The 26,989-nt window shown below is 39.0% G+C and overlaps 1 protein-coding gene across 7 annotated transcripts in view; it reads right to left on the bottom strand.

Moving 5' to 3' along the window:
* Positions 1-6,400: 6,400 nt before the first annotated feature.
* Positions 6,401-26,989, bottom strand: part of CCSER2 (coiled-coil serine rich protein 2) — a 61,771-nt gene continuing 41,182 nt past the window's right edge. For 3 of the 7 annotated variants that reach the window (XM_058028692.1, XM_058028695.1, XM_058028694.1), the window contains one exon: positions 6,401-11,624. In XM_058028692.1, coding sequence (XP_057884675.1) covers positions 10,806-11,624 — 819 coding nt within the window. In that variant the 3' untranslated portion in view covers positions 6,401-10,805. Of the gene's footprint in view, positions 11,625-15,346; positions 15,387-19,882; positions 19,968-26,989 lie in introns of all 7 variants that reach the window. The other 4 variants (XM_058028696.1, XM_058028698.1, XM_058028697.1 and 1 more) reach the window with 4 other exon arrangements.

Genomic DNA, 26,989 nt, shown 5'->3' with positions numbered 1-26,989 from the left:
AAAATGAATCCATACAGTGTCTGCTTTGTTTTTCCACAAAGCCACCCAAAGCTCAAAGCTGAGAATTAATTATTCCCACACCTTTGATAGCACAGAGGCTGACAATAGGGCTTTGGACAGCAAGGAAACATCTCTGAGGAGCAGACTCAGGACACATCCTTGGTTCCACAAGCAGGAGGTTAATTCCCTGTCAGTCTGCTCTCTGCTGTTGAAAGGTTTGTGTCCTCTGTAGTTAGGCAATGAAAAGACGAACTCAGTAATGCCCATGGCTCACTGGGGAAGAGAGGAACGATGAAGTAGCTACCAATAATCAAACCACAAAGTACAAAGACCAAATGTAATCTACAACTGACAGGCAAAGCAGGCAAGGTGACATGGAGATCAAAAGCTGGCCTGAGTAAATTAGCTGCAGATTGATTTAAAACACAGAGGAAGGGAAAAGATTCAGAATTACTTAAGTTACTGGGCTGATACACTTACAATTACAAATAAAAGGAATCCACACATGTAAGCAGCTAGAATACTGTGCAGTTGCATGACAGGAGAGTGTGGACATGTGTGAAAATATCCCAGGGAAATAAAAAGAAAATGGTGTGTTTGGGTTCAGCTACTATGCATTGCCACTGAGCTGGGACAGGGATAGTTATTAACATAGTTGCTCTGCTAGTGGTTTGAAAGTTACTGCAGCCTCAGGTAAGTCTACACGGGATCCTGCTGCCCTGTCCTTCCTCCAAGAGGATTCACAGGATTTGATGTTACAGCTTCCTCCCACACCTCCACTGATGCAGCCTCCTCCTGCCCCTCAACAGGCACTGCCAAGCCTACGCTGCCATAAGGCAGCAGCACCTTCCTGCTCTTCAGACTGGTGGGAGACACCAGCAATAACTCATACTATGGCATCTGTGGAACCTAGGAGAAAAAGCCATCATTGCTTCAAAAAATCCAACCAAAACTCAAAAAACTCCCTCTGGTGGATTCAGTCTGCAAAAACGAATTATTTTACAGGATGGTACAAAGCACAACTGCCCTGAAAGGTGACACAGATCCAGCAGCAGCATGTTTGCTGAGTACCTTGTTGTATTTCTACAGAGCTAACATAAATAAAGCCCTGCTTGCTTCCTGCTAAAATTAACATAAATCATAATTTAAGTGTGATTTGCTTGCTATAGGTTAAAATAAAGATTCTGTCTGAAAATAGCAATGAGGAACAATTTACTAAATAAACACAGGAAATGGAAAATTGTATGTGAACATGGGCACAGGCTAATGTGGACTCAGTTTACCTGAAGGGTCAGAGAGACATTTTTAAATAGTTGCATTTCAGGGGTTATTAAGAAACTTTTCATTGTGTACTAGAACAGAACTGCTAGAAAAATAAAAAAGGTTGAGTCCAAGGTTTCACAGAGTGACAGATCAAGCAAAGAGACTCTCAACCAAAAGACCCAGGTCTAATACATTACTAATTAAATTCCTGAAAAATTGCTTGCTTGTATCTATCTCAATTCAGGTCAGTAAAGTGAAATTGTTAATTCTTCTAACCTTAGTTCATACTTGCTCTACTGAAAGAAATCTTTTCTTTAAATTAAATCTGATCACAGCAGGCTTCATTTTTCATATGAATAAAATTTGAATAAAGCTTTGACCCCAAGCACAAGTGATCACTTCCAAGGTTTGAGGAGGAAGTTTTACCTACTGGATACAAAATTCAAGGAACCATATGAGCAAGTAATTATTTCTTTTTAAAAATGTAACAGAAATATGCTCAAGAAATCAGGCTCATTTAAAACACAATGAAAACAGAACCCAATAGGGAGACTGATTTCTACTTATTTCATCTGTTTTATGTACAGAAAAGTTTATACACAATTAAACAAGGAAGTAAATACACAGAGGTTCTCCTTGAGTAATTTTCTAACAGTGACCATCAGCACAACAAATTGTGTTGGTGTAGTGAAATGATCATTTCATCCCAGCAGGATTTGCTCTGCAGGGTTTGTGTACTGAAAGAGCAGTCAAAGATTTCTACAGGGGCTTGGAGTTGCCAACACATTTGAACATTTAGTCTTTATCTCCCATCTCTCTTGTGGACTTCTCACCTGAGCAGTCAGTGAGCTGAATGATAAATACAGCAGGCTGGAACAAGACAAGCCTGCCACAGAGACCAAGCAGGGAAAACAACCAATTTATTCCCGTTCAAATCACACAGATTCTTCAGGGAGGTTTCCAATGTCTGCTTTACCCCTCCACCTCCTAACAATAAATCAGCTGTGCTTACTTCGGGGCTGGCCCATCAGAGCAAGGAGGAGAGCTGAGGCTGCTCACAGGGTTAGAGCTCCAGCTGTGGCCGGGAAAGCGTGTGGCACCGGGGACAGGGGCTGGCAGGGCTGGCTGCTTGCATTGCACTGCCCTCTGCTGTCCCAGCAGCCCGGCACGGACCGAGCGCCGCGCACACCGCTGGCTTTGGGCTCACCTACAGGGAAAGGGAACGAATGCACGGGAGGATTTCCCCACGGGGCTTTTCCCACACAGAGCGTTTCATCTTGCTCACTGATATCCACCTGCCTGCTAGGAATTTACAGTTAAAGTAATAGTCCTAATTCTTGTCGTCTTCTGTAAGTCGAGCCCCAAGTGCTTTATCAAAAAAAAGTATACTATCAGATTTTGGGGTTAACCCTTAACTGCCTAAAACATGTTTGCTAAGGCCTAGGTAGTTGGTACTGAGCTTAGAGCACTTATCACACCGCAGAGACCCATACTCCTACTTACAGTAACAGCTGACAAGCCCTTCTATAACATTCAACAAGTACCCATAAGTGTGTTTCTAACACCCCTCCTCAAATTTGCTAGTTTGTTGCACTAGCACATTGCAGGATGGGACACAAGAAATCATATTAAAAATTATGCAGTGTTCTTTTGTGTCAGTAACATAAGAAGTGTAATAATCTGTGGAATAACCTCCATGACCCTTTTTTCCCTTTAAAACAAACAAATTTCTATGAAATCAGACAATATTACTTGGCAGAAAAATAACTCACCAAGATAATCCCTTGAGAAAATGAGCACCCTCAAATCAGCTCAAAAAAGTGTCATTAGCAGAACATTTTAAAGGAAATATGTATTTTTCATGCCTAAATACAAACTCCAAACATACAGCATTTTTTCAGCGGCCTGTATGTGCCAGAAATACCACACACAGAGCTTTTAACAGCTGTTAATATAATGCTCATGCACAGATCTTAACTAATTCCTTTGAAGTCGGGAATTGAACGCTGGGATGAAAAGCACAGGAGCACGATTGGCAGAGAGCTTGTGCATCATTGGGCCTCCTGCATGGGAACACCAGATCTGCAGCAGCTTAGAAGCATATGGTTTGAACATCAGACTCTGTAGAAACATAAGCTCGGCTGCTGGCAGATGAGCTCAGCCTGACACCCTTCTGCTGTGTCTTGTGGCAGTAACTGCTTCCCTGCTCCTGCCTGATCCAGCAGGAGGCTGTCCCCTGTGACTGGGGGCTGCTGCCACCCCTGGGGGACAGAAAACACAGCAACAACCCAGAGAAACCACACAGCAGTGAACTGTAAACCTGGGCTGTGCTCAGAGCTGCCTGCAGCAGTCCCGGTGACACGGAATCACTCAGCCAAAGGTGAGTGGAATTAAAAAGGAAGCATCCCACAAACTCACAACTGTTTGCATAAACGTGATGAACACCTTAGGGATCCTCTTCCTGGAAGATGGGGCCACAGGTTCCTAGCACTCCCTGAGACTGCCAGTGCTGCTTGGGATACAGATTTTCATCAGAACTTCCTAACAGAGTTTCAGAGAACTTTGCTGTGCTGCATGTAACTCACGCAGAGAGACCATTCCCTCTCATTTACACTTTAGGAATTCCTGCAAATAACTGCCATGGAACTCCTAAAAGATGGAAATTCACTGGATCTAATAAAAGAGTCTCAACAAGGTCCACAAAATTTGTATGCAAGGAATTACTTTAAAAAAAAATTAAAATTAAAGACTCCTGAGCAGGCAAATCCAGGAAGATTAATAAAGTGTTCAAGAAAATAAGGGTGGATTCGTTTCCTCAGGGAATTTTTTTCATGCTGTCAGCATAGAATCTTGCAAGCATTGACTTTGCTAACACCAGTACAATTCTGATTTTATTTATGAGGACACTAAGGCAGAGAGATTAAAGGTAGCGTGAGATAATTAGTACAGTTTGTCAAACTGAGTAGCAATTAAAATGGAATTGTGGGAATAGCTGGATTTTTGTATTACTAAGCATTGAAACCTATCACATCAAATGATCCAATTCTTTAAAGGCTCATAGGTTTTATATACATATGCTTCTGATGTAGCTAAATTAGTACATTTACTAGCCCTAGACTGACCACTGTGTACACAAAGGGTGCTCTGATATCATGAGCAAATGAGGGAATGCACAGGCTGCTTTTCTGTAGCACCCAAGATAATGATATTATCAGGTATCTTCAAAATAAAATCTAAATAATTGTTTTGACTGGAGAGGTGCTGAGAACCCCATGTTGTCAGAATGTGAAGCTCCACTGATATCTAAATGCTTCTCCCAAATTGCTGCATTTCTATGGAATTTTCAGGAAGAAAGCCAAACCAAACTAAAGTGAAGTAACTGTTGGAATATGCCATGTCTACAAGTGGTTTTAAACACCTCTCATCTTGGGCTATTTCAGGGGCTTGCACTGTAACAGGCTTTAAAAGCCAACCTGTGTCATGAAACACTGTAGGCAACTGAAGAGATTCTCAGAACCTGTGATGGAGAGAACCATTTTAAACAGCTCAGAAGTTTTCAGATTGTGCTGTGCTTTGGAATAATCAAATTCAAAATCCTTCTCAAAACAGGTTTGCTGGTCAATTACTTTTGCCTCCAGCATCTTACTGAGAACTCACACTGTGTTTTCAGTGAGGACTTGGAGCAAGCCTGCACTGCACCCCACATATTGTATGAGACCCAAGGGCTCTTACTGCCTGTGGCTTCAGACAAAATTATCAGAAATCCTAGCAGAAACCCACCCTTTTAGCTTTCAGATTGACTGATTAGCACTAAATATCTGAGCAACTAATTCTTAGTGCTGGAGCATTTATGTTCAGTGCCTTCTACAAGCCAATTATTGTTGAAACAGCAGCTAATACCCATTACCCATAAGGGCAAGCAGCAACTGCAAAAACCTGTTTGATGCTACAAATAGCTTGATAATAATTTATCTTGTGGTTCAGCTGCATTCAATGGTGCTCATAAAACCCCCAGACATTCCTGTCAAAGGGAAGGTGCCAGGGGTGTTCAGTCTGGGTAGCAAAGGAAGGGCAATGTCTGACATGTCTCACCCCCTCTTGCCTTCTCCCCACGTGTAACATTCTGCCCAACAGCAATAAAGCAGCTCTGCTCCAGAGTCAGGAAACCACTGTTGTCACTTTGGACAGCAGCAGATGGAGGAAGCCTTTGCCTCTGGAGGAGGAAGACAGGGAAGCTGTCAATGACAGCCTTTAGGGACACTATTTCCATAGTCATTGCATCAGGTGTTTAACACCTGATGATCACACTGATAAGGATTAGACATCACACTTGCACAGTCTGGGCCACAGGAAACAAAGGGCACTTACCCAGGAGAACTATAGGAGGAGGATTCATTCATTCCCACTCCCTTCCTTCCTTCTTGGTTTGAACTTGGAAACCCTGTGCAGCTCTTTCCACCCCAAAACCCATGCAAATTTTCAAAGGCCATCTTGAAGCTAACATCAGGTTAAAGATTACAAGCGCCTGCCTGCAGTATATTTTAATTGTTCTTACTTCAAACTACAGGATTTTCCTCCCTTTTTGATCATAATTTCAAACTTGAACTTCTATCCACTGAAATAGGTCAGATGAATTAATGGAGCAGATTTCCTTTCATCTCAAGAACAGCAAACCATTCAAACCATGGGCAAAATTCTGACACACAATTAGGACTTGTATATTTGCCCACGTTGTATTCATTTGGACTTCTGTGAGGAAATAACTCCCTCAGAGTATCTTATGATAAAGAATTTAACTCATTAAATACTTAGGAAGAGTATTTAATAGTTGTCTTAACTGCACTATAGGTGCCAAAACATACCTTTAAGAATAACCATGTCAGTCCATGTTCATCTGCAATCAACAAATTAAAATGTTTAGCTCTTCCAAGACTTTTTTCCCCCTCCTTTTTCCCTTTAATAAGTCTCATGCTAAAAGCCTACCATTTCTGTGGGAGAAAGACAATTCCAAGAAAAAAATCCACTGTGAATGTAAGCCTAATCTCCCTGTCCCCCCAGAGTTTCTGCCTACAGTTCTATCTGCATTTTGCACCAATGACTTGAAAAAGCATAGACATGAATAGTCAAGAGAAAGAGATACTTATTAGAATTATGACTTTTATTTTTATTCACTAGAGCAACATTGAGGAAAGAATTTTTACATACAGGTTTTTTAATCAACTTTACAAGCAAATTCCAATATACAGTATTTACTCTGGCCTGGGTTAAAAAACCAAAAACAACAAAGCAGATAGTAAGGGTACCTCTTGTTTTAGCTAGTATTGAATTGAATTGAAGATTTTGCTACACGGGAATAATGTTGGTTTTATGGTGGTGCTTTTACAATTAGTAGGCAGTGAGCAGCTTTACCATAACAGTGACTGAATTTCCTTGAAAGCACAGTTGTAAGATGACTACACTGAGCCCTACCACCAGGGTCACATGAAATCCACTCTGCTCAGAAAAAGCCTCTGTAACGAGATAAGGAACAGCTACGGAAGCCCAATTCAAGAACTGATTTCCATTTGTACGGCAAGGAAATGTCCATATTAAGAGGATTATGTGCTGTGCAAAACCAGAAATACTTCCCCCCCCACAACATGCAACCTACCCCAGTATGAGACTTTAGAATGTGCATATGGCTGTGACATGCAAACAAAGGAAATCACGCAAATGGTATTCAGTTTTCAGGCATCGTTACACCAAATCAGCATGTAGATCAAGGCTGAGATGAACTGTTGTGACCTGTAATGCAGTCTGGTTGCTATGCCTACTCTCACTGCGGTAAAATGGAAAGTTGAGGAACCCCTTGGTTTTTTTCAAACTGTATCAAAATTGTGTTGTTTTGGATTTTCAGGGCCTTAGTAATTATTTTGAGAAAGTTGGAGAGATAATATTGCACTTGTTTTCTCACAACCATATTCTGGGACCATTATTCTTTAAGAGCTATGCTAGTTCTAGGGAAATTTTGCCACTGGCTTTGATTGGCAGTACGAAGTGTTAGCTTCAGGGGAGGGTATTAATGATCTGGCTGTATCATCAGTGTTAGAATTCCACGGTTAAATTAAAGTCATTGCACAACAAAAACTCAGTACACTACATGAATGCTTTTAAACATGCTAGAGTGCATATTGATCCTGTGAAAGTGATGTGAAAATACCTTGGAAACAGCAACACTACCGGGGAAATTTGTTTCAAACAAAAGCCACACACAGCAGGAGGCATCTAGATTATTTTAGGCACAACTCCAAGCAATAAAGCTCATTTAAAGTGCAATTCTGTTCTTTTCTTTTGTGTTTATTCACTTGTTAAAATGCGTAATTGCCTCTGTACACACATACTGAACAGTAGTTTAATACTTTTGTGAATATTGCACAAAAGAATGAGAAATGAAAACGAAAAAAATGGCAATATATCAGTTTTATAAACCTAAAAAAAAAAAAAAACACCCTGATGATATCAAATACTTAAATGTACACATTTTGGATAATCTGCACCAGTACTGATGATATATCTGCACCTTCCAAAAGGCAGATATGACACCTGAAAATACTCACTTAATCCCATTTGACAAGCACTCTCAGCACCCTCATCCATCACTCCCCAAACCCCATCTTTCACTGAGGTGAAGCCTCAAGCCTCACCTCACCACTTCTCTCCCAGCTGCCCATCTCGTGACAGGCTTTGCCATACTCTGGACTTACTATACGTGCAACAGAGCCTTCCCTGGTAAAGTCTGAAGAGCCCAACCATGCAGTTGTCCTAGAGGGATGCCAGGTTAGCAGCTGAACACAAACACAAGCCAGGCTAGCATCTGTCTCATCCATGATCAAATCCTGCTGGCTCCAGCTCAGTGTCTCACTAACCTGTCAGAACAAAACGGGGAAATGCTATAAAAAAGGACTATAATCTATTTATGTTCCTTTAATATATATATATACACTCCCATATAAATATAAGATTTTCTTCTGGAAAGAAAAATTAGATACTGTCTTTTTAATGAAAACCTTGATCATCTCGATATTCTTTGCTTAATTTGCTTTGATTATCTCCTTAATTTTCAGTAAAGGTGCAGATATGAATAAAGGTATAGATATCTATACTTTTAAATGTAAACATAAAAATTGAAACATCACTAAATCAGGCTGGCGATACCTCCAGAATACGAAGCAGAAGATGATGAATTTCTGTCAATAACATTAAGTGAAAACTGTATTTTTACACAAAACCATATACAACTAACAATAAAATCAGCTTCTCTTCAAGGAAAGTAAACTTAAAAAACACACCTTCCATAGAAATCTATATGGACCAGAAAATGAACCAGGAATCTGACCATTCCCTCAGCAGTCTTTAAACTCCTGAGAAACACAGTTAGCTGCCAGGAGCTAGTTTTGGGGAATATAAAAAGTGAGTTTTATTTTCTTATTGAAAGTAAAAATGTACATTAAATACTACTAATTCAATGCTTTTCATGGAAATAAATTATTACCAGAGCATAATTGTTACTGCAATCTCAAGTTGTGGTTTCTGATCCTATACCAACTATAACAATTAACAGTATTTCTTGCTATGTCTTGCTTACATTGTCATCACCTCAGTTCACAGAAGGTCCTGCAGGTCCCTTATTTCAGACTGATCTAAGTAGTTCAGAAAAAGAATCTCCCCCTACCCATTTCCCTCCCCAAGCTTTTCATTTTTCCGCTCTATCTTCAGTTAAATAAAGTTACAGTGTAAGAAATCCAAAATAATTCTTGAATACCAATGATGTACTGAAAACTCAGGTGAGATGACTCTTTTTTCCTTCACCCAACTGAGGCATCCATCTGGATACCCCCAGTAAAAGGGCTTATATTATAGAAGCTGAATACTGAATTCATTTATGAAATGTCTACACCTACTAACTTATAATTCTCTCAAAGAAAATACTGTAATATGTCAATGTCCTACAGCCAGAGCCTAGAACAAACTAACACTGTGTTGCATTTTACTGACATTATGTGCTCTTCAGGAACAGATTTTGGGCCAAATCGTTGCAGCAACCTTCTGCTGCTGACTTTAAAACCAACTTGAGAACAGGAAAAAAAAAACCAAAACCAGTAACATCCAAGAGAGTCATGGGAAAGATAGGAAGAATTGGAGATGGGACATAACAACAAATTTCTGGAAAGCTTCACTGGATATGCACACATGTAACTTGCATCATTTGTGTCATGGTCCCAGAGTGCACCAAGACTACTTTCAGAAAGAAGACTTCTCCTAGAGAGCACAAAAATGTAGATTTTTTTTCTGCTTAGTTTCCCCAAGAAGCTCCTTACCAGTTATGCACGTCTTCAGAAATTACCAAAAAAAAAAAAAAAGAAAAATCCAAAAAACCCAAAATACCACATCTTTGAAAAACTCTTAAGAGTACCAGCTCTGGATTAGGACTTAATAGGATTGCTCAAAGCAAATAAGCGGGGTAATTTTTTCCTTTTTAAAAAATAGTTGCATTTTTAATATAAGTTTTATTTCTGTAAAATAGTTTCAAATTCTTACACATATGGCAAAGTTTGTGCAAAATTTCAAGTCAGGTACTTCAGAGCCTTTCAATATTAAGCAGAAATCAATAAATACAAGCAGAACAATAAAAGTTTAAAATATCAATTAAAATGCATGTTGTGCAACCTCAACATAGGTGTTCTGGACCCCTTTATTCCCAGAGGCTCCCTACTTACCAATTCCTAAGAGCCTGCATTGGAAGGTTTGGACAAACATCCTTAGCACTGCATTTCAAGAATCTACCCAGTAATGTGTCTATTCAACACAATAAAAACATACCACAGTCATTTAACAAATGAGGATGTTTAAGCGAGAAGATTCGTTTCACCCTGTGAAATCTGCCTAACGTCTGTGAACAGTGAAAACAGGATAAATAAAGAACAGAGCTACTTCAGATTACAGCAAAACAAAACAACACAACCCACCCAACCCATGAGATTAAATAACATTAAATATGTCAGTCTTGAGAGAATGATAAATACAAGGATTTTTGCATAGGCCTCTGGAATACAGAGTCAGAATTATGGCCAATAAAACATCTGCTAGTCAGTCTAATTTTCTACCACTCTGACCTAACGAGTACTCAGAACCAAGAAGTTCAACAGAACAGCAATTTCATTGTCTAATAACTCAAACAGAGGTAAGAAATAATTTCTGCCATCCTGAAATAAATAGTGCAGCATTCTGGCATTTGTGGTCATCACAGACTTCAGTATTTGCTTAACTACAAAGATTGCAATACTATCTTTATTACAGACCAACGATAAAATAAAGCACTCAAGAGAAACTGCACAGCTCATAACATCAGCCTCAGAACACGGCAGGATGGAGAATGCAAACCCTCAAGAAGATGCAGTTTGGAACAGTGGCAGGATTTGCAGGCTGCAGGTACAGCAGGCTCCAAGGCAGTCACGAGAGGGGAGTGGGACACGGCGTGGCAGCGGGTGAGGTGCGGGATGGCCTCAGTGTGTCTTTGGTTTCGGGAGGCGGGAGTGCCGAGCGGAGGGCACGCTGTCCCCGGAGTGCGCACCAGCGGAGTGCGTCTGCACGCCCTCCTTCCTCTGCGCTGGTGGCCTTGGGATGTTGGACTTGAGGGAGGTGTTCTGAGGCTCTGGAGGTACTGGTGTGGATTTCTGACTGCTCCCTTGCTTGGATTTGACGAAGGACGTAGTTGGTGGGCGAAGTTTAGACACTTTCTGACTCTGTTTACCCTTCAGGTTATCCTGCCCAGATGTTGGCTGTGGCTGAGTCGAACTCCTCAGTGGTAGAAGCTCACGTTCCTTGGAAGCAGCGGAGTGATCTGCAGATCGTACGGGAACGGCCATGGTAGGAGGCACTAAAGCAGTTGGGGGCTTCACGATTCTCGAAGTCTTTGGCTGGGAAGCCTGGTTTGTGAATGAGGGTTGAACTTTCACAGGTAATCCAGTCTGCACCTCTGGAGCATCTGCTCGTGTAGAGGTCTGATAGTAAGAACGAGGTGGTATACCTTTCTTATTACTAGCCACCTCTCCAGGGTCTTCAGTGTTTTTGTTTTTCAAATTGTCCAAATATGATGTATTTTCATCTTTTGTGTTTAACTGTACGCTTCTTGAAGAGTTTATGTCATTCAGGCTATTTGGGAGAGAGACACTTGCAGCATTTTGATTCTGATGATTTCTATTGTCATGCAGATCTGGTTTAGGATATTCACTGTGGGCCTCGATATGTGGAGTTTTTATTAGTTTTCCCTGGGCGAGGTCTGTGGAATTGGGAAGGCTGCTGGAAGGCTGTAGTACTTGAGGCTGTTAAAGAGAAAATAACAGAAGAATATATTAGGCAAAGAAAACACCAGGTACACTCAGAATCCAACGTGAGCTGACTGGATGCTTGATAAGGGCTGTATATCTGGGGTTTTAAATCAAAACTTTGACTTCAGCAAAACAGGATGAGTCATGGGACACACACAAATGGAACTCGTAACTGAAGTGGAAAAAATATACCAGCACTGAAATAAACAACAACATAAAGACAAAAAGGAAACCGACCGGCTAAAAAAGGAAAGATGAAGAAGGCATGGTTGATTGATGGTTTCACCCAAATCTGCAGGACAGCGCGAGAATCAACGTCGGTGCAGATCAGTTCTAACCAAGTGCTTAACCCAACACAACAGCTGCATCCAGCTTCAATTTCTGCTCACTGCATACTGACCTCAACTACCCCAACCCTTTGACTGCACAGGCAGGAAAGCAGTTGGATGGACCACAGGGACTTACAGGCCATTTCCTTGCCTTGCTGAGGCCAGAAAGTCTGGTGGAAGTAAGTGCTTATCAGGCGAGTGGCTAAGCTTAGGTAACTGTTTTATCTTGAACTGATTTTAAATGGGCTGATAAAGAAGCAGAGTTCATGTGAAAGTAGAGACCACACTCTACCACACCGACAGCCATGGGATAAAGAGAAGATTTTATATTTTATCAGAAGATACAATCTAATCAGACACGCATCAGATAAGAGAATTGCCAGTACCTCTTCTGGGGAATTTCTATTCTCTTTGCTCTGCCCTGTAAAGAGACTTAAAAGATTAATGGTGTACTACTTTCACAATACATCCTAGACCTGCAACTTGGACACAGATCTTGGAAGCATCACTAAAAATTCTGCAATTCGTGGCAAAACCCAAAATCTATTAAAACCTGAACTACAGTTTTAGCAGGTTTGGATTATTTTTCTCATTTTCTTTACAAAGGAGGGGAACTAAACTCCTGCCAACTAGCCATCACTCAACTACCTGGATTCTTACCAGAAACAGGCTGCACGTACGCAGTAAACAGGCTTATTCTGTTTACTAGTGAAATAGAGTAAATAAAAAAGAAGCTCTGTTTGTGTCTGGGAGATTTGACTAAAAGTGTTATTTTAGTCACTCTCCTGAATTATTCAAAAGTTCTAAAGAGAAAACTCATCATTTGTCTGGTCTTTTTAGTTCTTTGAATCAGCAGGAAGAATGCAATGATTGCTGTGCATGCCAGATTACTGTTACACATTTAGGGCCATAGCCCATCTCAGGACTCTTTAGGCTTTTCATCTTTTCTCTGGCAGGATTACTACCAAAAACTGAATCTTCAAAATTCCTCATCAAGAAAAAAAATTTAAAGGTTAATGTCAGGAAAATCAAGGTTTCTCAGTCTATTTTTTATTTATGGACAGTTTTTCCCTTTAGAAAATAACAGTTATCTTGCAAGAAAAGGCACAATCTGAACCAGTGACATCCACTATCACTGACAGACATGTTGTAAGGCAAATATCCTGAGCAGTCAGAACATGACTTTTTTGGAAAGAGGGAAAAGATAAAAAAAAAAAAAAAAGGCAAAAAAGCCTCCAAACTGGTGTCAAATGAGTACAAAAACATTATTCCTTATGCTACCCAAAACTAGCTTAACTTTGTAAATCCTTCTTAACTATACAATCCTACAGGAAGGAAATGCTAAACAAAAGAAGTAATTGCATACACTGAGAGAATTACAGCTTAAATAAAATTAGCCCTCCAGATATTTTTTCCATTTTCCAGTGCTTATTACAGAAGTTATTATCCTTCCAGTCTAGGAGGTGACAGCCAGATGTTAGCCAAAATGATTTACTGATTTGAGATCTCACCTGAAAAACCAAAACTGCTAATGAATGCAGAAATCAAAGCATTATGTACCCAATTCCCATGCAAATACTACAACAAATAAATCTTATTTTCTAGTCCTATTTGAAGTAAAAATAAAATTAAAACATTTATAGCCCACAGTATAATGTCATATGTGAAAAAAATAATTGTCAGAAAGTTTTTCTCCTTCTAGGAACTAGAAAGGGTTTTTAAATGCTACTCTTCAAAAACACAGGAAAATATAAAATATAATCAATACAAATTCTGACTTAATATCAAATAATTCTAGCAATACTAATCAGCAAAATTCAAAAATCGGTAAATTACAGAAGAAGCTAAATTTGTAGGGGAAGTAGTTAGATACGTATGAAGTAAAACAAAGCTATCAAGGTTTCAATAATGCTATTTTGAATTCTTCTGACAAAGGCTAGGTAGTATTTGAGCTCTTCCCTTCAGGCAATTTTGCATTTTTCATATAAAAATAGCCAAATACACTCATTATCCTTCATAACTTTAAAAGGTCTAAGCAGCTTATTACCCAGAAAGTTGGTGATACTAAGATAGAAAATGGCTACGTGCTCAGAATTATGAGGACACTAAAGCTCTGGTATCATCTTTGCCCTCTTGTTTTAAATACTGTACTGCTTTGTAATTGTGTATTTGTACTCAAGATCTGTCCAATTATCACAATGGCAGATTTTAATATCATCAAATTTCTACACGCTTTAACATTCAAAATGACACTAAAAGCAGCAAAATGCCACTTGCAAAATATGCATGTAACATTTCACAAGGTATCCAACACTAACATTATTGTCACCCACAGCTCATATCTTGGTACTAAATACAAGTTCTCCTTTGACAAAGAAAGCCTTTGAAATTCTGACCCTGTTATTGGTAAAAACAATAAGCCAGCTGAAGGACTGAAGTACTTGGTGAATTCCATCACACGAAGGAGGAGAAATAGATCAAGAAGCATTCTGCCTTCCAGGCACAGTATTTTGTTTCACACAAGTCCTAAAATAGGGTTTCATCTGCATTGTTTTGTGTGCACTTCTGGTAATATTTCTGGGGTGCGACACACCATGATTTGGAATTGACTGCCATGCTACCCAGACTTCCACTTATGTCCCATGAAGAAAACGTGCAGGTAGACAAACACCTGCACTCCTTTGGGATGCTCCTAAAATGCAAAGTTGGACTCAAACGTTTCAAGTACAATGGAACTGAAGACACTCCTCCTCAAACTGGAAGTACATTTGACAAAGTCCATTTGATGTGCTCCTTTCTGCACAAAGAAACTGATTTTTCTGTACTGGCAAGAGCTTCAAAGCCTTCCAAATACTGATGTACTAACCAAAATTACCCAAGAAATAAAGATTTTCACTCTCTACTTGGTTAGACTAAGAGATTTTTCTATTATTTCTCTCAAGTACAACTGGCTGTTACATCATCCAGAGAAAGATGATATCCATGGCAAGGATAACCACTGTTGTACAGTTATCAAACTACTGAGGTTGTATTAGATTTGTGCTGGAAAACTGAAACATCATGTTGTACGGTGAAAGATATTAAATGGACTGTTAAAGAAGTTAAAAATGTGGTCATGACTGTGATATTCATTCAGTAGCTGAAAATTCCCATCAGTTTTGCTTTGGTTTCCTTGATCCCCATCTCGATTCCCTTTACAATAACTCTGTAGAATGAAATCATTTTCTCCCTGCAGTGTCTTGAGGAAGGAGGGAAGCAATGCAATGGAAAATCTGAGAACTGCATGCACATCTCCCACAGACATGCATCATGCACAGGGCAAAGAAAAAACCCAACACTGAAAATGCGTGAGGGGGAGGTGGGAATAAATCTGAAGTTGTACTGTACCACGCTTTATCACAGAAGTAATGGACTAACTTCTCAACTCCTTGCCAATGGCATAATGGAAAGCAGAGACAAGAAAAAGACAAGGACAATGATGTCAGAGGACCAAGACAGAACAATGAGCAATTGCCATGACAAACTGCAACTTTTCACCATTTCAATTGCAATTACCGTGTCCCCCACTGGTTTTTAATCCTCCTTCAAGAAACAAAGGAAGCAACAGTATTTAAGTAATGCAGTACAAAAACATTTACAGCAGGACCTGCATGGAATACCTTTGCTCTTACAACTTCAAGGTTTTTAGCAGTTCATTTCTTATACTCCAAACACTGCAACTAGAATTTGTGTGTATTATTAAAACTGTATAAAAGAAAAAAATTTCCATCTGTGCATATGCATGTTCAATATCTAACCCTGAACAGCAAGGTCATTAAAGGCACAGCATTCCATCCTTGGATCATATTGCCCTCATTTTTCATAACTCAATCTTCCTAGCAACTCACAAGTTGGAAGAGACAACGACCACAGGTTCTTTTTGGAAAGGGGTGGAAGGGAAGGATAACAAACTCTGCTACAAAATTCTTTCATTTCCTCATCAGTTCTGCCACCCCTCCTCTCACTGCCTTGGCACAGGATAAGCTGTACTTTCAAAGCATGGCCTGTGCAGACACAGCCCTGCTGAAAGGCTGCACCAGAGAGCTCTCATTTTCCACCTCTGGAAAACATCAACATTTCACACCTTAAATCTGTAGCATTTTCTAATACCTTCTTTTTGAACTTTTTTTTTTTTTTTCTTTCTCTTTGATCTAGCTGTTTTATATCCATATTTCAGCATAAAATACAGGATTCTGCAGTACGGAGAATGACCTCAAATAATGACACAATTGTATTTTTTAAGCATCATTCACCACAACCATGAGGCTAGTAAAATAATTGGTAATGTGGCAAAGCATTATTATTCTTTCTGCAAGTTTGTACAGAAACCTCAACTTGGAAAATTTTATTTTTTCAAAGAAAAATTACTTCAAGTAATATATAACTACATCAAGGCAGGTATTTGATCCACAAATATGGATATATGTGCAGCAAGCAGATAAATATGACCATATACAAAATCAAGGGCTTTTTGCAAACATAAACTTAGTTTGGTACAAGAGTCCTTTCTCTTGTAGTTGATTCTGCAAGTACTGAAGCTGGGAGGAAAAGAGTTTTTCCTAAAAACCTCTTCTTCATATAGCTGAACACTCTTGGAGCACACTAATTACATAAAAAAGGCAGTAATGTAATGATTCCAGGATGTTTTTAATAATTTGTCACAGAACTTCCCAGCTAATGCTCTGAAGTAACTTGTTTCTGCTAACACAAAACTCTGTATACCCTACAGAGCTGTAGCAGTCCATAAAGCTTTGGAAACATTTCAGCAAGGTGTCTTTGTTTAAAAGAAAATGTGTGAAAAAGCACAGCCTGGATCTGATTTATAGTCACTGGGCATAGAGCAGCTTTCTTCCTGGTGATAACAAGCTGTGTGTCACCTACTAGCATTGCTTAGATTATCTCTATCTGCAATGCTTACGTGCAAAAAGTTGAAATAACTCCTCCAGGATGTGCACAGTAAGTGGAGATGCAACAAATGCAACGCTTGAATAACAAAGTGGTTTTGATCAGCATTTCTGTGTGGAGAAGCACTTAGGGTGAGGGGCCTAGAGAAGGTGGTGTAATATTCTTGTATTACAACACAAACTCATGATTGCTTCCTTACCAATGTGTTCTCTAAATCTTCATTTCTAGAGCCACATAATTGGTTCATTTCCAGAACACAAATTGAAAGGGTTTAACTGTATTGAACAAAGTTTGAGATGTCATCAAAATATATCCCGTGATCAAAAGAAAAATAAATGACCCTTACACAGGAGTTAGTTCAAGACACATGGGAACCACAGGAACAAAATTATTTGGTTTTTATTCCTAAAATGAAAGAATTAATGTACTGTTATCAAAGTGTTTATGAAATGCAAGCTGCTCAATTGTTTCCAAGGCTGGTGCAAAAACATGAAATTAATAAATGTGGAAGTATTAAAAAGTAATTGTCATTAAAAGTGAAAAACATACATCCAAAGCTGAAGTGTGTTGCAGTGCAGTGATATGCTGAGGCAAGTTCTGCAGCAGGTGTGCTGACATTGTGACTGGTGCTTAGAGAGAGCCATAAACCTACACTAGTGTAATATTACCTAGCAGGGATATATTTCCTGTCCTGTACAGCAGGAGGGAAATTATTTTTAGTTGTTTACACACTGTAATATGAACGGTTTACAGATTTACACCCTCATAATCTACAGTGCCTGTAAGTGATCTATGTATCCATCAGCTATCAACAGCACAGTGAAGTAACCTACAGAATTCAGATGCAGAGATGTATTTTAGGTTCAGGATCCAGAAGTTAAGAAAGAAGTGCTTGACTGCCAAGTCTATACTGAAAACACAACCAGACAAAACCTAGACTACACTTCATGTTCCCATCATCCTCTCTGTATTAGTGCAAAAGAACACTGATATTGGTGTTTCAGGCTGTCCTACACTCAGTGGTGATATTTAGCTCAGCATTTGACTTAAAACCGCATATTTGGCATTTCATACCAGCTCCAAAACCTGAACACTGAAACCACTGAACCAAGTGGGAAAGAAGGAAAAAATTAGTGACTGTTCCAGTGTTGTTTTACTTTACAGAACTGTTCACACAGTGATAAATCATTGATTTTTCAAGAATTTCATTTAAAATGTCTAAGGAACCTCCTAATGTACACTTTATTTTTATTTCCAGGGTTGCTCTATAGATTAAACCTAAGTCTGAAAGAAAAAAAGCTAGGAACACTCCAATAGTGGAAACTTACTTTCCTAGACAATGTATTTGTTATAGTTTAGGTTAACTAGTCAAGGACCCATTTTCATTGACTGTGCCTCCTTTACTAGCAATTCATCGAATGCAACATATAAGATGCATACTAAAAAATCCAGCCTGCTTTAGTAACAAAAAAGTTTACTTTGGAATCCCAAATAAGAGACCACCCTTGTTAGTGAGGGATGAGGTGGAGGCTCAGAAAACCAGCGAGATTAGCAAGCAAAGTTTTCTTTTTCAGCTAAGCAGCCACTCTGAATGATGTCACACCAGAGGCTCACGGGGCAGCTGGGACAGCATCCTCCCATTCTGACTCTCCAGTCAGTCTCCAAGTCCCAAAACCATAACATTTATATGATCCTTAGATCTAAAACTGATCTCCTTGAAGTCAGCCTCTGTTGGTAGGACAGTGAATCACCCAGGCTGTGCTACTGCTGGCCCCTCCACTCAGCAACAGAAGGCACAATCATCAGATTTTGGGGTTCTATGTTCATTACACACACAGTCCCACATCAAACACCACAGAGAAATGAAGCACATCCCTTATTGCACAGAGAAAGCCCATGAAACAGGCTGTGCATTCCTGATGAGTTGTTTACATGAACATTGTCACAGAAGCGTCAAGAGAGTATCTGAAGCACAGTTTACAAAATATTAGATTTTTTTCCTGGTGATTGATGTACGTAAAGATTATTGCAGTGTGAAATACATGTAAGCTTAGCTCTCCAAGGTGCAGCTTACTCTTCAGATCTGCATTGGCCCTGGAAAACTTACTTTGTTTCCATTATTTTATTTTGCCTTTATTTCTTGTCCAAATACACTCTTGAGCTTTGCTAGGCAAACACTGTAATTTGCAAATTACAGTATATTTAAAAAATATAACTTTAGCGTTATGAAGTAGTTATATTTCTTCAAACACTTATCTGTTCAAAATGCAATACCAAAGCACAAAATAAGACTTACCATTTCTCTATGTCTACGTAAGCACACAGTTTTAAAATCAGCAATTGTCTTTTGTTTTGCAGATCCAAGCCAAGTGAACAAATGCATCTTATACCAGCCCACATTGTAGCTAGCACATAAGGAACGTTAATAAATCATGCAAGTTGTGCAACAGCCACTTCAACGTAAGAGAAGCCTTTTTACAACAAATACCGGGAGATGGGGGGAAAATAATTAGTTTGAGGGAAGCCATTCTGAAAAGTTAAAACTTTTTGTGAGAGACAATGCAAGTGACACTTTCCCAGCAACACTTTTCTGTACAACCACGACGCGTTGACGTGAACGCGCGCAGAGACGCACGTGAGCAAACAGGACAGACACACGGACAGGAGAGTGCATCACAGCCATGGAAAACAGGGAAATGCAGCAAGCACGACTGATGTTAAGACAGGACTGGAAACAAGGGCCTACTCGGGTTTGCCTGAAGAACTGCTGAGGTCTATTGGCATTTAATGACTGTTAGGAAGCTGTAAGTGGCAGCTGCTGGCAGGCTGGCCGCAGGAAGCGCTTTGTTAGGCACAGACTATGGTGTATGCCTGGAGATCTGCCTGAGAGAGGAGGAGACTACGAGATGGACGGTGCGTGCCAAGGGGAAGCTGCTACTGGAACACGGTGAGGGAGATGAGTGAGAGGGACAGACTCACTCTGTCTGCGGTGCGGTGGAACACTCCGAGGGATGCCCTGGAATGAGCCCTGCCAGGGAGAGAAGGAGGGAGCAGAATACCCACCCTGTGCAGAAAGAGAGAGGGGGAGAAGTATAATAAAAAAAGAGAACAGGGAAAAACAAGACACCAAAAAGCCACACCATTCTTTTCCCCAGAAAGGTATCGTTATATTTCCAGCTGTTCTACCTCGTAAAAGCAAATGTTATATGCTACCAGAGCCCAGATGTCCTAAACTAGTTAGGAATCTTACAAAATACCTCCAAGTTTTTTCAATATATAAGCACACACTTCTGTCCCAGGTAGTTTTAGGGAAGAGTATAGAAGATGAGCTTTTCATTATTAAAAATATATGATAAAATTGCAATTATACAGCCTTCAAAATTACTTTTAAAATGCCTCACCAAATAGTAGCTTGCTTTGTTCTAATCTACTGGAAAACCAGTCAACTTTAGTTTACAACAAACATTTCTAATGCATAGAAACAAATTTTCCAGTAAGTCCTGGTGCTTTAGAGACCACTTTACTCCAACTTCATCAGTATTATTTATTGTGGAAGAGAAGAGCTGACATAGAGCTGTTTTCCTTGCATCTTGCTCTTGGAGCTTGAGTCTTCCATGAAAGGATCAGGGAACTGTGCAGATCCATGCAGTGCAGAGTTTGCCTGTCACAGCTCTCAAATCACCCTAAGTGTGACACACTGTGGTTGCTACATTCTCAAAAGAAGTAATTTTCTTATTACTTTTCCTTTTCCCCACATCCTTACCTTTACAAATCCAAGCTGCAACTTCCCTCTTAAACAACACAATCTTGATTTCCTATTTCAGCACGGCAGGTTTAAGAATTTAAAATCCTTTTGCCATTTAAGCAGCTGAAAACTGCTTTTCTAAGTCCTGTAATACTGGTACTACAATAATGACTGCCCCACTGCCTCCTGACTAACAGCAACAAACTGTGGCTATCCTGTGAGCCAGCAGGCTGAAGGTACCTGAACAGCACCCACATCACAGAAAACAGGAACCCAGTGTGCCCCCCGCTCCAGATTTTCTGCTGCAGACCATACTGCCACAGCTGGACAAATAATAAAGTATTTTACTTCCATTCTGCTTTTAAAACAATGTTAAACATCACATTATTTCTATGAATATTATGCTTTTATTTGTCTTAGGAGAGTTTAAAAAACTTCCCTGATATTCCAGTTATCCTTACCTAATCAGATTTTATCCAGCAGTATTCCAGGTTTCAGTACTGCTAAGATGAAACTTAACATGCATTTAACCACGCCTTAGAATCTGCTAGTCAGAACACTTTTCATCCAGAACAGGAAATAAATAAAAAAAAAAGCCTGAGAAGACTCCTTTACTGTTCTTCAGAAGCTGAGATAAAACAATTATTGCAGCAAAATCCAAGGGGAAAAATGAAACAAGATCTTCAGTCTGATTATCTCTAGATAGAGTATTGATTACCTAATGGGTTCCTACAGCCCTCCATCAGCAGTCATTAAGATCACAATTTTTAGGCTGCTGCATGAAAGTACTGGAACAGCATTAGCTTCAGTCAAGCAATGTGACAAAATAATATAATGTGCTGCATCAGCTGAATAGGTACATACATTAAAAACATAAATAGTCCCATAAATTATCACTCAATGACTGATGAGAAAATGATCAAACTCTTTGGATTTTGATAGCACAGTACAAAAGAATACTACATTTTACAGGTCTGGTCACATTTCATCCAAAATTGTGTCAGACTACTGGAACACCAAGAAAAACTCTTTCCATTCCCTAAACATAACTGAATCTCCACATAGTAGAAAGCAAATTATCACCAGGCACAAGTCTGATTTTGCAGAGACTCATCTGAGTTGGCAACGGGCTTTCTTCTTTGAAATTCTTAACACATTAAGAAGGGAGGTGAAAATTTTATATCTCTCCCTTTTACTCTCTGAAAAGAGATTAAAAGAAACCCAAGCTATCTGAGCTACATAACAGTTAAGACACTATTGTGAAGGCAATGAAATATTTACATGTCTTGATACGTTCCAGAAACTTTTAAGCATCCCTATTAGCACTTCAAAGCCCTGCACTAAGTATAGCCAATCCAATAATTCTTCATGCTACTTTATCATTGCTCTGACTAGAGAGGCAAATGAAGAAAGTGCAAGTAACTTCCTTGAATCTTCTGCCAGCTGAACTGGTCTCCAGGCATATTTTAATCCCCTTCTTCCAAACGCTGCAGTTGAAATTGTTCCATATAGGTAAGCTTCAAATAAATTCCAGATTTCTTTTTTTGTAATAGATTATTAAATTAAATAATTTTTTCTAAAAATCCTCCAAGCCAGGGTTGTTTAATTGTACAACAAATAAGATAATAAAACCAACATCAAATGAAAAAGTAAGACTCTGCAGATACAGCACTAGGAATGTATTATGATGTGTGTCATGACTGAAACTGATTATAAAAATTATAAAGGATGTAGCAATCCCATTGATATAGCACATTAAGATTTAAGTATCTGCAAATATGCCTGGCTTACAAAAAGATTAATTTTCTTTTAATAGTAATTACTGTACAAAATTCCAGCAAATTTACCAAGATTTCTCCTTTAAACATCAACCTATATTCATCTCCTATTACTCAAATGTGCACTAAGGTTCCCAAGAAATCGAAAGAAGAAGAAAAAAGAAACACACTAAAAACCTTATCTCCTCAGATGATACTACATATTCAAAATGCACACATAATGTGGCAGTTTCCTACTAAAACTAAGAAATAAGAAAAACCTGAATAATCACTTATTTGTTACAATGTCTATAAAACTCATAAGCAAGGAATTCTAGAATTGAAAGATGAGACCATGACTTACCTGAACTTCTATCATAAAAAAAACAAACCCAAACAAAAAATGTCTGATGGGATTCTCCTGGGTTCTCAAGCAACTTTTTCCTCTAAGACTTTAATGTTAGACAGTAGTTTGAACAGTCCCTCCCCACAGCTATTATGTGTATCCAGTCACTACTCTTAAATCCCATTCCTCTTATTTTCCAGACTCTGGATTTGTGAAACAGCAAAGGCATCCCCAAAGAGAAGTGAATCAGCATTTTAAAACAACATGAGATTCAGGACTGGAAAAATAAAAGCAGCTGGGATAGAGCAAACTACAAACCAGAAGGACAAATGTTCTTCTGAGATGCTGATGAATTGTACTCCTGCTTTATGTTGTACCAAATGCTTTATGAAGTTCTGACTCTAACTGCACTGGGAAAACCTGGCGGCTGTTTCTTCTTTTAACTGCTGCAATGAAGACTAAGGCCAGAGTTTTCCACTGCTAGTTATGAGCAGATTTCAACCTTAGAATAAGAAATCACATGAACAAAAGTAATTGCTTCTGCCAGAAAAGGAGAAGTGAAATATTTCTCAGCTATTGCCCCACAGTCATTTTAGCCCTACAGCCAGCTATCCAGTTCTTCTCCCAAGGATACACCAACATGCAAAACTGCTACTGCCTTAAAAAGTCTGTTCTGCTGCAGAAACAAATACAGCAAAGATCTCTTTTTTAACCCATACAACTGGAGCCTCTGAGCACTTCAATGAGGAGGTGATTTTTGCTCCCTCTCACCAAGCACTGCCAGTTGTCTCATACACCCTCAGAGTGCCACATCATGAACAAACCAAGAATGACAAACTTCACTACTGAGGCAAACAAAATGTTTCTGCAGCAGTCTTCTCTGACTGGCCTAGCACCCAGAAAGAGATGATGGAAAAGCAGTTCTGACGTGCAATAGTCTTTCTGAAAGTATTCAGACGAAAAACTTCACCAACCCAGTTTTATGTGTTGGTTCACACAAAACCAACAGGAATTGCTTGTGAAGGGTTCAAGGACCTCTCTTCCATGTGGTCCTCCATGTCATGCACAGTCAGCACAAGAGACAGGTGCACAATATGACCACCTAGCCCAGCTATGGTTTTGTTTCACCAAGTACATGTGTAAGAACATGAAGCAAACAGCAGAGCATTGGACAGTGACAGAAACAGAGGCTGGCTGTGAACACATACAGTGACAGGACCTCAAAAGCTGCAAGCTTAAATTAATGGTGTGACAATGACACATACAGGATGTTCAAGGCTAAGGAGAAGGAAGGTACCAAAACCAGAAGACCAATACACAAAGACAGAGGATTACAAAGGTTCCTCAAAACAAATGACATGGAAAGCTTTGGAATGACAAAGTGGAACAAAATTCAAAAGGAAGGCAAAGAATATCTCAGTGCAAAAGCAGAGAAAAGATGGAGCAAAGAACAAGACCATGCACGCTCCCATGCAAAGTGAGAGGTTCTGTTGTCATTTCAGCAGAGACAAGAATGAACTTGTATGCAAATTTAGACAGCAAAGCTCATCTCACCACTGTGAGCTGTTACCAAGGGAAAATACCCAGCTTTTACTGTACACACTATCTACTGTAGCAGGGAGTGGAACAGCAACCAGCAATTAGTAGGAACTGGTCCTCACAGGCCAGAGTCTTTTGCAGGTATCTTGGAACAAATTCAGGGCTTTGCAGTTTGCTTGCTTGTCATTTACTACTCAGCATCTGCCAACATCCTTTCCAGCCCAAGAAACCAAATGTTTTACCAACAAAAACTTGACTTCTACCCCTTTACCCTCAAAGTCTTAAAAACATCAGTATTTACTATAAGAGAAACAATCCTACAAGCGTGGCAATGGATGCTCACATTTTTCTTTCTTGTTAGTTGTCCATTAACATTAATTTCTTCAGGTAATTTTTATCTTCTTCCATGATAGTTAAATCATAAGACACACTAACTGGAATGAATTCTGTGTAAGAGACCTGTAAGAGATCCTTTCAGAAATGTCATAGTCTACCCTGCCAGCAAATATCTGTACAAGCCTTTACCCCAAGGATGGCTAACCAAGAATAAAACACAAACCTAAATTCTGAGCATCCTGCCAGGACACTTAGAAGAAATACCATGTCACAGACACAGTAGACAGGCAATAGATAGCTACTTATCAACTTTTAAGAAGCCAATTTTCCCAAACATTTCTTTCCAGTCCCTAGTTTTTATTATGTGAGCACTAAATTCCAAGGATTAATTTAAAGCTACAAAACTTGCACTTATGTTTATTCACCTTTAAATATGAAAAAACCTAAAAGCACTTTGAAAAGCTGTGGTTCCTGAAGAGAACACCAGACAAGTTTATAACCACATCAGAATGGGCCATTTTCTAGAAATATTTAATAACAAAGAAACTATGTGAACATGACTTTTAAAAATGAATATGTTTAATGATATGCATTTATTTACTTAGTAGCAGAACCATGAAGTGATCAGAAATACCAGCTATTTCAAATGGCCAGCTGAATTGCTGCTATTCATATGGACTTAAATTCCTAACTGAAATAGCTGCTCTCCACTCTCACTGTTCCCTAGTTTATTCCAGCATCTACTCTTTATGACACACTACATCAACAATGTTTGTTAGGCATGTTTCAGTAAGCATTTAAAGTGTTCCTTGGAACACTAAATCACTGTGTTCCCAGACTGGTCCAAACTCCTCAGGAACAAAAAACTTGTATCAGTTCTGATTTGTATAGAATATATAGGACTTATAAATAGTCACATTAATTTTCAAATTTTTGATACCTGAAGTACCTAATATCCACCATAATTTAAAATGACTGTCAGGTCAACACTAATAGGAAGAACTGAAATAGTTAAATATTCATCAAAATTGAAAACTATTACAAGCTTAAAGAAGCAAAAAGCTAAGATGCCTCAAAGTAACCACTCTGTCATTGCCAAGACTTCAACTACAATTTGGTTTAAAAAAAAAAACAAAAAACAAAAACAAACAAAACTACTCTATATGAAAAAGCTAGTCTATATAAAGATCTGCTAATTTCATAAACATTAACAATATTTCAAGACTTATACTGCATATAGGACCAAGAAACAGATTTTTCTTAGTCTTTATTCTTAGGCCAAGACCATTAAACTAAACTGAACAGAATGTTAATAAACCAAAAGAATTTATTTAAGAAATTTTGGGGATTTGAGTAGTGAGAATACACTTTACTTAGGTGTCTCCTTCTGTTTATTGTACTCTTACCTCAAGAAAAGAAGAGCTGATTGTGTCTCCTTTCTATTGCAAGAGACATTTTTTGTTATTAGGTTCAAATCAAAAACTATTTTATATGCAAGGAAATATCCAAATGCATGTTGGCAGAGGAAGCATGAAGCCAGAAAGTTGAGGTCTGACCATTAGAACTGAAATTTGGCTGCACCAGCCAGACCATTGTCCTCCTTGGAGAAAACCCACATTACAGGAGTTCCTGCTTCTGTTGGGTGAAAGAAAGCCTGTAACTTACAAATATGCACATGAAAACATTGAAAAATACCTAAAAACATGCCCAAAATATTCTGTCCAAAACTTCCCAGCTATTAAAAGGTACTGAAAAGCAGCACAGTTACAAAATTTGTTAACACTTCATGAATTTTTCCAAGTCCTTTATCAGTTTCATGAGAAACTTTGCTAATGGATAAAAATAGCAAGATGTTTGGATTGTGTGTGCAATGATCAGATGTCTAGGAATATGTATGGGTATCATATACACATATCCACACACCCAACCATGAATACAGCAGAGGCTCCTTTAGCTCTTCTTAAGATACTGTCTCTTAACCCAAACTTCCTCCTGACAAAAAAAAGTCTTCTTGAACAAAACTACAATATAACTTTAAGAAATATACTGGCCAACCTGACCCAAACCAGACAACTGTGCTGAGTGACTCCTTGTGCTTGAGACAGCAACTCAAATTCCCCATCTTCTCCACTATCTTTGTCTTATCAAGTAACACCACAACTCACACAGACTAAAACTCCTGTAGTTAGCAACTAACTTTCCATGACAATTCATCTTGACGCTGAAGCCATGTGATAAATGAACTGGAAAAAAAGGAAGATGGAAACAATAGCCACTAACCTTGTAACAGTATCAATGCACAAAGACATCCCATGAACAGCACACGCACAAAATTAAAGTGGCAAAAAGAAACAACACAAGGG

The sequence above is a fragment of the Melospiza georgiana genome, chromosome 8 (genome assembly GCF_028018845.1).
Source record: "Melospiza georgiana isolate bMelGeo1 chromosome 8, bMelGeo1.pri, whole genome shotgun sequence".
Taxonomy (NCBI): domain Eukaryota; kingdom Metazoa; phylum Chordata; class Aves; order Passeriformes; family Passerellidae; genus Melospiza; species Melospiza georgiana.
The sequence above is the reverse complement of the archived record's forward strand: the minus strand, read 5'-3'. Positions and strand labels throughout refer to the sequence as shown.